General features: G+C 34.1%; 1 protein-coding gene across 1 annotated transcript in view; it reads left to right on the forward strand.

Moving 5' to 3' along the window:
• The window catches only part of LOC135196557 (uncharacterized), a 135056-nt gene that overhangs the window by 92706 nt on the left and 28111 nt on the right, over positions 1–14239 (forward strand). Inside the window, 4 exon segments of the mRNA XM_064223403.1 lie at positions 3401–3532; positions 5124–5264; positions 5674–5826; positions 6657–6851. Coding sequence (XP_064079473.1) covers positions 3401–3532; positions 5124–5264; positions 5674–5826; positions 6657–6851 — 621 coding nt within the window.

A 14239-nucleotide genomic window follows, 5' to 3' on the forward strand; every position in this document is an offset into this window, starting at 1 on the left:
TCTGTTTTTATTTATTTTTGTTAGTCTTGCTCTTTCTATCATATAGTAAGGTATTTTGAGATTTTGTTTGGCTATGAAGGTACTGTTTAATTTTAACTGTTTTTACTTTATTGAGAGCTGTTACCATTACATTTTACCATAATTTAATTTGAGTTTTAATGTTCGCAAATTACATATTTTTTAGCTTTGAAAATGCGACTTGGAATTCGTCGCGAAACGTCGGTAGTGAAATAAACTGTCAAAGGATGAGGATAATGAGCTCCTGCTCCGGCCTTATATCATGAAGTCCCGTGCATCTACTGTGATTTTCAAAGAAATTAATATATATATATATATATATATATATATATATATATATATATATATATATCTATATATACATTACATAGTACTAGCTGACCATCCCAGCACTCTGAGAAAAATGAATGACAACCAATAAACTCTCCCTCTATCTCTTAAGATAGTTGCATCAGTTACATTGTCCAGCATTTTTTACATTTTATATTTCACCACTTCTCACCCCTATTCCCACTGGGGCTGAACTTGGACTTGAAGGGGATCAAGTGTGTCTGTTTATCCCACAAACCTCAAAAACTGTGGATTACACACTAATATCTGTCATTTTTTACATTTTACTTTTTAACCCTTCTCCCCGCCTCCTATCAGGGCTGAACTTGGGTTTAAAGTGCAATGGGAGTGTCACTATTAATCTCAGCGATCTCAAAAGCTATGATTAGAAACCATTATCTGTAGTTTTTGTTTATTTTATGTCACCACCTTCCCACTTCCTCTTCATATCAAGGGATGAACTTAGACTTAAAGGACACTGGGAGTGTAACTATTCATCTCAGCAACCTAGAAAACTATAAATTAGACATTACCTGTAGTTTTTGTATTTTTTATGTTACCACCTTCCCACTTCCTCTTCATATCAAGGGATTAACTTAAGACTTAAAGGGCACTGGGAGTATCACTAATCATCTCAGCAACCTAGAAAACTATAAATTAGACACTATCTGTCTTTTATGGTTAATTTTACATTTCATCCTCTTCCCATCCATCCCGCCTTCCTATTGGGGCTGAACCCCGAGTTCACAGCCAATGGAAGTGTCACTATTCATCTTAGCCACCTAAAAAAAACTATGGATTAAAAACTAATACTTGTCCTTTTCGGTTATTTTCACATGTCACCCCCTTCCCACACCCTTCTCCCCCCCCCCTTACTATCAATGCTAAACTTGGACTAAAAGGGCATTAGAAGTCTCACAATTCATCTCAGTGACCTCAAAAGCTATGGATTAAACACTAATATGTCGTTTAGGGATATTTTTACTTTTCACCTCTTTTCCACCCAATCCCCAAACCACGCCCTTTGGTGCCAGTGATGTCTTACCTAACAGCATTCTTTCCCAGATGCTAAGTTATATGTATACCAAGTTTGGTTGAAATTACTCAATGCATGCACATACACATAGGTACATACATGTGTACATACATACATGCATTATACACATATGTACATACTTACATATATAAATGTATATTTTTTTATATATATACACAAATCTACCTGTATATATCTAAATAACATATACATGTATGTATGTATCAAGCAGACACGTATGGACGCGCATGCATCTTGTATATTCGTTTGTGAGTGGCAGCACTACCATGAACTATATATGGATTTAGCTGAATCCATGACTTCAATTCCATAAAAGAAAAACCCATGATACGATAATTATTGTAACATGAATATTCCCGTACGTAACAAGTGCTGACTCATCATTGGATTTTAAAAGGGCAGGATGGCGTTGATATATCATTTCCTATGTTGGTTCAGTATTTCAAAATAAAAATCATAAGCCGATGATTAGTTGCTGAACGAAATAAAATATAGGGCGTGTTTCCCACCTCTCCGACTCGATTCGTTTATTTATGCAGGTGGGTAGGGAGAGAATTCATTTACACAAACAGACACACACATGTATAAATATATATATATATGCGGTGACTTCGTTGTGTTTATGGGACGCGGGTTCGTTTCTCACTACCAGACATAATAACTGCTGCAAATTTATTGCACTTGGACTTAAGGCTTGTGTGAACAAGCGTATCCAAAAAAAGTACAATTTCGAGAAGTAAAGAAGGCATTGTGGCTATTACAATTACATATATATGTTAAAAAGTGACCAGTAGATCCTACACACACACACACACACACACACACACACACACACACATTATATATATGTATATATATATATATATATATATATATATATATATATATATATATATATATATACTATATATGTGTGTGTGTCTATAATATGAGTATATGTGTCTGCAGTGTGTATAAATAATTATTTGTGTATGTAAATAAATTATATATCTATATATCTATATATCTATACATCTATATATATATATATATATATAAATATATATATATATATATATATATATATATATATATATATATATATATAATAGTGACAGCGAGCTGTTTTTAACGAAATTGTACTGTCAATAAATTTCACCCACAGAAACGCAAACCTTTAAGATTAGTTTTGATATTAATATAGATCTGACATACAAAATTATCTTTCTCTCTCAGCTAATGAATACTCACCGACTCATTATCTCTCTGGTTCTCGTTGCCAAACCTTCTATGTATTCGATTCGCCCGGGGTGGGTGAGAGCATGGGGACTTTTCCTTAAAATAAATCCGAAACGCCTATGCTACCTTAAGTGGTGAATCAGATACTTGGTAGTCATTCGATTGTTACAGGCAGCAAAATTTGTGAAAAAAAGAAAAGAAAGATTCGGAAAACGAAAAGAATAAATATCAAAATCAGACGTGGCAGGATGTTTATTTTTAGCTGGCCTTATGACAGCACAGGGTCTTACCCATATGTGTGGGGTAAGGGTTTAAAGGAGAGTAAGTAATGAACCTGGTGTGGACCACTCGTCTGGAGATAAAAAGAGAAAAAGTGATCACATCATAATTCAATCGATTCATCATGAATTGAATTGAATATAGAATTTAGGCCAAAGGCCAATCACTGGGATCTAGCAGGTCATTCAGCACTGAAACGGAAATTGGCACGAACAGGTTTGGAAGGTGTTACAGGAGGAAAACCTCGCAGTTGCACTATGGATCAACTGTTAGGACAGGGGGGAAAGTAAGATGGAAGAAAAAGAATATGAACGAAGGTACAGTAAAAACGAATAAAAGGGTTGCAGCTATGGGCCTTAGGCGCGCTGCAAAGAACTCTAAGTAATGCCTCATGAGTTGCACCGACGGTACTATCCCCCAACGGGGACTATACCATCCAAACTAGAATACCGAGGTCATCCTCACCTCGATCCTAAACAGTCCCTCTCCTCCCAACAGCTGAGAAGATCCTGGAAGGCGAGTCGCTGGAGATCCTGAAGGTGTCGCGCCTCCACATGGGGGCGTACCTGTGCGTCGCCTCCAACGGCATCCAGCCCTCCGTCAGCAAGAGGATCCAGCTCAAAGTTCAGTGTGAGTTCTGCCGTCGGCCTCGCTCTTTCACGTTTGTTCTTTTCTAACTTGAGGTTGTTTTCTATTATTTATGGTTAGTGGTTATTGCATGTTTATTATTATTATTATTATTATTATTATTATTATTATTATTATTATTATTATTATTAATCAAAAATTATAGTAGCATGAGTCTTGAAATGGAGAAACAAATTCACAGTTACGCATAGATACAAATATTTTAAGATAAATCTGTACAGAGCTTTCGAGAAACTGTTCGTCTTTTTTGAACAGGAGAATCGAACAGTCTCCCGGAAGCTTTCAGTACAGAGTTATCTTTAAACATAATACGTACATATAAATAACTGTGGCTTGGATTTGTCTCTCCATTATCCTTAATATTATTGCTAATGTTATAATCATTAATATTGTAACTATTCTTAATTCGTAAATATAGAGTATTAGATTGCAACTGCAATCGACCTCATCATATAGAAAATTCAAAATAAAAGATACATTATTCAAGATATGTATCAGTAAGGTCAATTTTAGACTGATATTCGTAGACGCAATCCTTCGAGATCGCTAACGCCAGCTGTGAATGTCCTTTCCTCTCTCGCTGTTTTGGTATCAATCATACGTACATAACGTATCTTCATCTCATCTGATTTGCTTAAATTAGGACAACAGCGTTCGTTCTGAACTGATGTCGCCCGAATGCTATTTTCATTCTGAATCATCCAGTAATATGTACAGAACACGATTCTATCGAATTTAATATGGCTCGCTTTTCCGCCCTTTGCATTACCTAGAACAGACTTTATTCATTCTTCACAAAATATTGATTGAAACCAATACCATTTGGTGGACGTCTTCATTTTGATTCCTATTTTGAAGAAAAAAATAATTCAGCACCGATGACATAGTTATGACGATATTTTTTCTTGTCTTTTCCATGGCGTAATAAATAACATCAGTTCTTTTTCAACGCTCGCCGCGTGACTTAATAATATCATAACTTTTTAGGTTTCTGTAAAAGAACACTATTGGGATGGCTATTTGTCTGTCCATTCGCACTTTTTCTGTCCGTCCTCACATCTGAACCACTGCTGAGACTAGTGGGCTGAAAATTGGTATGTTGATTATCCACCCTCCAATCATCAAACATACTAAATTGCAGCCCTCTAGCCTCAATAGTTTTGATTTTATTTAAGGTTAAATTTAGACATAATCCAGTCTGGTAACGATATAGGACAGGTCACATTCGGGTCGTGGTTAAAGTTTCATGGGCGGTGGCTTTTACAGCATTATACCGAGTCCACCGAAAGATACATCTATTTTCGGTAACCTTGATCATCCTCTTCAGCACATTTTTTTTTTTCTTCCTTATGACGTAATTGTGATATCAGTTAATTTTCCAGTCATTTCTAATGAAGAACTTGTGACATCAGTTCTTTTTATAGCTATTCCTCGTGACGTGATACGGCTTCCCGCTCCTGACCTAACAATGACCTCATTACCCTCACATGACCGAGCAATATCTACCTCTAGCATATCAGTAATGACATTGCTTCTCAGTCCGAAAGTAGCTTTGAAATATTTTTTTTTCCAGTCCCTCCCATGCTCTGGATTCCCAATCAGCTGGAAGGGGCGAGACTAGGAGAGAAGGCCGTCCTGGAATGCAACACTGAGGCATTTCCGAGATCCATCAATTATTGGACCAACCACAAGGGCGAGATGATCGCGGCTGCTGGTAATTCACGTCTTGTTGTCTCCTGCTTTTATTCTGTCACTTGGTTTTGAATGTGTTGTTGTTTATCATTTGTCTGTGGGTGTAGAAGATCCCTTAGCGGCCTGATTGTCGAAAGGATATTAAATGTAATGAGGATTTGATATCCCCAACGCTTGGCATCCTCAATGTTCCCTTTTTAATGGTGCCATTGACAGCAACTGCACCTGCTTGAGTCCCTACCTCTCTCCTATTTACGGAAACGCCCTCCCATTGAATTTGTATTTCTAACATTTTATGCTTCAGGAATCTTAAAAGCAATTTCCCCGCTCATTTTACACCACACCTACAGATTCCATAAATGAGGATGAGAAGGGGCGGATTCCTTTTCATTTTCAATATCCTAATACCCTGTTCATGCGTGTGCCCCCAGGGGTCTCCAAATACGAGACGCAGAGCCGCGAGGAAAGCTACAAAACCTTCATGAAGCTCGTGATTCACAACCTCACCTACGAGGACTTCAACACTTACAAATGCATCGCTAAAAACAGCCTTGGAGACACCGACGGATCCATACGACTCTACGGTAAGATCTCGCCACAATTCATAAGCAGAGTCTCTCTCTCTCTCTCTCTCTCTCTCTCTCTCTCTCTCTCTCTCTCTCTCTCTCTCTCTCTGGGGTTTTTAGCAGCACTGGTTTTCATTTCAACATGCTTGTTATGACTGCTACCATTATTGATGTATATCTGGATTATCAACACTGATTTTCTTTATTTTCATGGATTCAATAAAAATGCGCTATTTCCTTATTGTTGGTTGAGATTAAGAAGGTCTTCCACCAGAAAGGAGCATTGCCTATGGCAGCCCTTAAGTCTACTGCATGCAATTGTGTCTTACGATCGACTGACAATATAAAAAGTCACAGTTAGATATATATTAATATTTTTTTGCCCAAACAGATTTCCTTTCGCATATTCTATCACACAACACTTCCTATATCTTCAGTATCTTTACAATATTAACATCAATAATAATAGGTCTATTAGTAGCAGTATTCACATCGCCATCTATAACAACGAAAATTTCACAATATATGGACGAAGCCCCAAATTTAAAATTTTACTCCGAACTTCATTGAAACCCGTGAATACGTTCGTCAGACATTTCTTGAAAGACAATGACACTAACTGACATGCTAAAAACATTGCTTCCTCCAAAGTTTGTTAATAATGGTAACCATCATCCGGAAGTGATCACCACTTGAGTACTTTACCAAATTCCATCAAAATCCGTTCATACTCTCTAGAGATATTGTGTTAAAAGCAGACCTACCAACCCACAAACACACGCGCGCGCAAACACTGTCTCCTACCAAATACTAACGGTGATAGAGACTTCCATCATTCAATCCAGCAGAGATGGAACCCAAGTCGGGCAAAGAGCTCTCCACTCAGGAGTCCATGACGAAGGCGCAGCTGGAGGAGGAAGGAGACCTGGACCAAAGCGGTGACTTGCTGGACGTCTCTACCGAAGACATGGAGAAGAATTACGCCACGGAAAGGCGGGGGAGACAGAAGGGCAAGCATCCGTCTCATAAGAAGACAGGGAGAGGTAAGTCAGACAACATGGGGAAGTGGGTTGAAGGGAGACAGACAAAAAGAAGGGGGAGGGGGTGGAAGGGTGCTCTTTGTTTTATGCATGGCTTTTTGTATTATGTGATTGGAGTATTTTAACAAGATACGTTGATTTCTGATTGTTTCAAGTTACTTGTTAAGAAAATCTGGGGAGCAAATTCTTAGGTCTCTAAGAAATAAGTTACTTGCTATGCGCTTGGTACGGATTTATGCCTATCATTTTCCTGTGGTATTCGCGTATATAATGAAGTCACGTGCATCAGGTGTGATTTTGAAGAGTATATATACATAAATTCACTATATTCCTATATATATATTATATATATATATTATTATTTATATATATAATATATATATTATATTTATATATATATTAATATAAATTATAAATACATATATATATATGTATATATAATATATGATAGATATATATATAGGAAAGAATGCAAACAAGTCTAGTATCAACAAAAACATGCAGTCTTACATAAAAGGTCCAGTTCTTAAAAAGGGGCGAAAATTGATTAAACTACCTTTTCTTTCATTTCAAGAGGTAAACCACCTACGACTTGAAGATCACACCTTCATATTTTTTTTCAAATATAGTTTAATCAATTTTCGCCCTTTTTAAGAACTGGACCTTTTATGTAAGACTGCATGTTTTTGTTGATACTATACTTGTTTGCATTTCTTTCCTATATATATATATATAGTATATATCTATATCTATATCTATATATATAGATAGTATAGATATAGATAGTAGATATGATATAGATATAGATATAGATATATATATATATATATATATATATATATATATATATATATATAAATATATAGTGATATATCACTATATATTTTCATATATATATATATATATATGATATAGTGATATATATGTATGTATATATATACATATATTATATATATATATATATATATATATATATATATATATATATATATATATATAATATATATATATATATATATATATATATATATTTATATGTATATATATACAATATATATATATATATAGGAATATAGTGAATTTATGTATATATACTCTTCAAAATCACACCTGATGCACGTGACTTCATTATATACGCGAATACCACAGGAAAATGATAGGCATAAATCCGTACCAAGCGCATAGCAAGTAACTTATTTCTTAGAGACCTAAGAATTTGCTCCCCAGATTTTCTTAACAAAGAACTTGAAACAATCAGAAATCAATGTATCTTGTTAAAATACTCCAATCACATAATAGAAAAAGCCATACGTAAAACAAAGAGCATTTTTACAAACCCACAGAAAACAAAGAAAAGTAAAAATTCACAAAAAATCAAAATCCCTCAAGTGCATAATTCATGAGAGATCACACAAACCTTTGACCACACCAACCCTTTCATCTTCACTTATCCAAATACATTGGGGAAATCCTTTATTAACGTTCAGCAGTAAACCAGTTTCTAAAGATGTAAGAGTTTATGAAATCCACTGTAGGGATTGTGATAAATCATATTATGGATTCACAGGAAAATCTCTCTCGCAAAGATTAACTCAACATAAGCGCTCAGTTAGATATGGACAACTTAGTTCATTAATTCTCCATCACATAAATAACACGCACCATACCATGGATTGGAACTCATCCCGAATTTTATACAAAAGCAGCTGTCGATACAAATGTCAGATGGTAGAATTTTCACTGATAAAACAATCTTCACTGCTAAAACAAGATAATAGGATCAACCTTTCCAATGGAGCCTGGGACTTTGACCATAAAGACAATATCTTCCTTAAGGCAACGATGAAGGGGACAGACATCACCTAAGGGCATATCTCTCACAATATATATTTCGCCAATGTAACTTCTTCTGTCATTCGCTCATTGATAAGGGTGGGAGTCAGTCCACCAAAATATAGTCCTTAGCTTTAAACCAGAGTGTTTTAATGGGCCTTTTATACTTCATATATATATATATATATATATATATATATATATATATATATATATATATATATATATATATATCTATAATATATATATATATATAATACTACATATATATATATATATAATATATACATATATATAAGACAAATTCCATAAAGTTAAACATTGTCAGTCTCCAGTATTTGGATCAAGAAATTGAATGTTTAAGAAAAATAGGGAGAGATTTATGTTATCCTTCATATATACTAAATATCTAATTGTTATAATAAAGCCCACAAAATTTTTATATTGAAAGTAACAAGCAGAAAGAAACCCCGAAGTACATTCTTAGCTTGCCTTATTTTAGCGGTTTTGAAAATATAAAATCATTTTTAAAATTTTTAATGTCAACCTCATTTTTTTCTATGACACACTAAAAGCAATATTAATAAAAAAACAGCCAGAGGAAAACACCAACATAATATATAAAATTCCATGGTTGGACTACCCTCTTTTTATATCGGCCAATCTAACAAGGATTTAGAAGTATGAATTAAACAGCATATGTAGTCTCAAAACTGGGCTTACACCCAATGCTGTCTTCATTCATTAAAGTGAACACTCTCAAGGGACAAATTGGACTGAAAGTTCATTGATTGCCAGATTGAAAGATTTCTCTTAAAATCTTTTAGAATCCGCTATTACACAGCTCAAATCCAGTTGTTATTTTAACCTTAGCCCTGGCGTGTACTGTTTGGACCCCTTTGTTAGTGAAATGTTCAAGAATAACCTAAAAGATTACATTAAATCACTGACTTAATGACAAATTAGTTACCTTATATATATTTTCTATGTATTTGTATGTTCATTATTTTTTGTAAAAATGTCCACCTTGCAAAAATTTTTTTTGGGGGGGTTTACCACATGGTGGTCAGTCAACATTGTAAATTCTTTTTATTTGTCTTGTTCCTGCTTCTGAGCTATTGGGCTTAATCTTTTGTAAAACCTCTTACTCCTGTTTTGGTAGATCTACCAATTCTTATATTCTGTTGCATTCCAGATTCACATTTTTTTTCCTTGGTAATCCCCATCTGTCATTTATACGAGCTTTCTTTGAAACTTAGTTTTATATTGCTTCATTTGCTATGTAAAGGACAAAAAGTCGAAAGACCTTGCAGAACTCTGCTGTTTCTCTTTCCTTCATGGAATTTGTCAATTTATTTATTCATCACGTTCCATATTTTAATGATTCAGTTATACATACATGCATATATATACTTGTACATATAATGTGTGTATATATAACTTATGAGCAGATTGAGTTGCCTCTTACATATACAAAAGGGCACTTCAGCTGTGTGTTAATCCCCAGGGAACACTGAGCCATTCACTTCTATCATGTAAGCAAACTCTCTCTTCTAGGATATTAAGGCCCATCTTTCCCATTACCTCATTCACTCCATCTGTCCAAGCCCTCCACGCCTTCCTCTCTTTTCCCCTGACACTCACGAATCATGCACTAGTATTTTAACCAACTCGTCTTTCTTCCTTCTTTCTAAATCTAAATGACTGAACCCTCTCAAAATACTCAAATCTACCCTTTCACCTCCGATAGCCTTCTTAATACTTCCACGTATCTCCACATTTGTCACTCTATCCGTTCGTCTTACGCTGCATAGAGTACGCAAACAATTACGGTCAGTAAGTAGATCACTTTTCCATCAAAAGTGAAGACCCAAACGTTATTACAAAGGCACCTGCATTCAAGACACTTGGACACAAATTAGCCTCCGACCTCACTCGATTACACTCTGGGAAGCAACCCAGTTTCTTCACCCATTCCCAAACAATTCCAAATACCCGGACTGTATTAAATCAACGATAAAAAGGAAGCGAGAGAAGAAGAATACGAGTCATAACACATTATGAGGACTCTACTTTAAAAGACACACAGACGCACACGCAGTGCTGAACCTTCTCTAATTGAAATCCTTCCCCCTTTTCACTTAATTGGATATTTGAAAGGGAAAATAGGGAGAGATGGTGACGTGGAGAAAGAGAGAGAGTGAGAGAGAGAGAGAGAGAGCGCGCGCGAATAGGATCCATATGGAAAGAGTGGGATGAGTTGTGATTGTCATAGAAGTGTTAAGGTAATTCTCTGCCTAAAGCTCTTCCGAATATCATACAAAAGCTTTGGCAAGTGTATTTATATATTAATGATGTGAATGAATGCATGAACAGCCTAACCACACAAAGTTGAAACCAAAGCACACACAGTAATACATATATATATATATATATATATATATATATATATATATATATATATATATATATATATAATATATATATATATATAGTGTGTGTGTGTGTGTGTGTGCGCGCACGCCGCCCCTCTACACAAGAAATTCATCCCCATGTCGACGGTTAGAGTATGAATGGAGCAATAACCATATTTATATGGAGCCACCCACTTAAATCCCTCTTTAATTAGGGAATATTTATAATTTTATATATATATATATATCTAATATATATATATGTATAATAAATATATAAATAATATTTATAATATGGACCCCACCCCTTTTACCCCAAGGGAAATCGTTTTATATTATATATATAATATTTATGTATGTATATATATATATATCTATAATATAATATATATATATATATATATATATATATATTAATAAATCTTATATAATATATATTATATAATATATATATATATATACACGCGCACACACACACACACGTACATACACTACATCTCAGAAAATTTCCTTTCCAATGGTATATACTTTTTTTTAAGCCTTCCGTGTTGTTCGGTAAAAATTAGTATTGGCCTTTTCATCAGCATGGGTATTCATATCAGCACAGAGGCGATTTATCGCGGTTTTCTTGGGTGAATGTATTTGGCGAACGCTTCCTAACAAAAAATAAAAACTTTTCTTTCGTTACTTGGCTCTTGGGAACATACATCAATAAACGACACTTAAATCATTATCCACCTATGGAAAATAACTTTACACATACACTAACGATAGGAAAATAAATAATGTATAAGATGTACAAAAATAAATAATGCATAAGATGTACATTCTTTCATATAGCATGATATGCAAATAAAAATAAAAATATTTTGGTGATTTGTGTCGTGGTCTGTTAACAACCGTTCTATTCATGTGTGTATATTATTATAAAGAGCCATAAGTATACATTAATGACTGTCTTTCCGACCGATACACTTAGTTTTCTGTAAAAAAGGAAAAAAAAACTACTGGGTTGGCTATTTGTCAGTATATCAGCCCTCAGAACTCAAAACTACTGAGGCTACAGGGCTTCAAATTAGTATGCTGATCATCCACCCACATACATCAAACATAACAAACTGCAGCCCTCTAATCTCAGTTTTTTTTTCTATATTTTCTTTAAGGTTAAAGTTAGCAATGATCGTGCGTCTGGCACCGCAATAGGTGCCAAAAGCGCAGGCCACCAGCGGGCCATGACTGACAATTTCATGGGGCTCAGCTGAGAGTGCCATACAGCATTATACGTTGTACAGAAAACTCGACTGCGCCGAAGAAACTTCGACGCAAGCATTTTCTGCTTATTTAATTATTGTTTTTGTTTCTGAATCTCAGGATAAAATTCACCTGCCGTTGTATAAAAGACACAGATACGAAATAAACACGTTCGGAAATGAACGAAATTTCTTGAAGATACAACATAAAACTGGGCAATACCTCTAAGCAAGATCTATGATGACATACACGAAAAACTTCTCCTTTTCTTTGTGAGTCTTTCTCTCCTCAAACAAAGGACACAGCTCACAAAACTTCATGAGGAGACGCCACCTGACGCGGCCTAACTTTGCTCTTCCGGTATTTCGCTGGAATTTGTCACGAGTGACACGCTTGGATTTATATATGCACACACACACACAAATGTATTTATATGCGTACACAAAAGTGCACAAAAACCCACAATTACATACATATTGAGCCACAAATTCCGTTTCATATTGAATGCACTATACCTTGGGAATAACTTACCCCCCAAAAAACAATCGTATCTGCCCTGGCCAGGACTCAAACAAGGGAATTTGGTTTACAAACGACGATTTAAAGTAGACTTTGACCACTCAAGAAATATAAGCTAATATCGGCTTTGCTGTAATATTCCTGTCAAAATAAGGTTATGAACTCAGAATCGATACTGACCCACTGTTAGTGAACTAATATCGATATTTGTGGCTTATTATTTATGAAAAATAATTAAGGCGTGCATGCATATATTAGAGTTTTGTTTATTATATATATATATATATATATATATATATATATATATATATATATCTATATATATAATAATATATATATTATATACGTGTGTATGTATGTATGTATATATATAATCTACACGTAAGAAGGCGAGTGAAAACCGGGACTTTGATCAAGTACTTTTCACTCACTTTCTTACTAGGATTTATTGATATCCTCAAGCACGCGTTCATTCGTACTAAATTGATATATATATATATATATATATATATATATATATATTATAATATAATATATATATATATATATATATATATCTATATATATATCTATATATATATATATATATATATATCTATATATATATGATATATATATGTTTCATTCTTCAATTTTTAAGTAATACGTGCATTTGTGCTATTAGTGAATGCGTCCATGTAAGTAGAAAAGGATGGCAATATAACCATGAAAAAAATGTAAAATTATTAAAAGTACATAAACCCTTTATTAACCAATAAATGCACCCACGACGGAAATGTGCACATGAAGCAGACAATGAGAAATTAACACCTGCTTCTGAATTTCGGAGAGGAAACGAAATGAAGAGAGGAGAGACATCATAATTTGTAATAATGGAGAGATCTGATGGAATTCATTTGAGAAATTTTTCTGAATGTATGGAGGAGGAGACTAATATGCTGATTTTATATATATAATATAGTGTGATATATAATATAATATATATATATATATATATATACATATATATATATATATATATATATATATATATATATATATATATATATATATATATATATAATATATATATATATATATATATATATATATATATATATATATATATATATATATATATATATATATATATATATATGTGTGTGTGTGTGTGTGTGTGTGTGTGTGTGTGTGTGTGTACATCTGCCTCGGTCAGTATTCCAACATGGGCCACTGGTTTAGCTGCAAAGATAAACAGTCGCCTCACACCACTCACCTTGTGTGCGTTTTTCCCAAGGAATAGTGGATTCGATAATATCACGATATCTGTAGCTTAATATTCGTCGATATGTAAAACTTGGGCTTGTTGAGCAACCAAAAATTAATTAATACATT

Source organism: Macrobrachium nipponense, chromosome 18, assembly GCF_015104395.2.
Source record: "Macrobrachium nipponense isolate FS-2020 chromosome 18, ASM1510439v2, whole genome shotgun sequence".
Lineage (NCBI taxonomy): Eukaryota > Metazoa > Arthropoda > Malacostraca > Decapoda > Palaemonidae > Macrobrachium > Macrobrachium nipponense.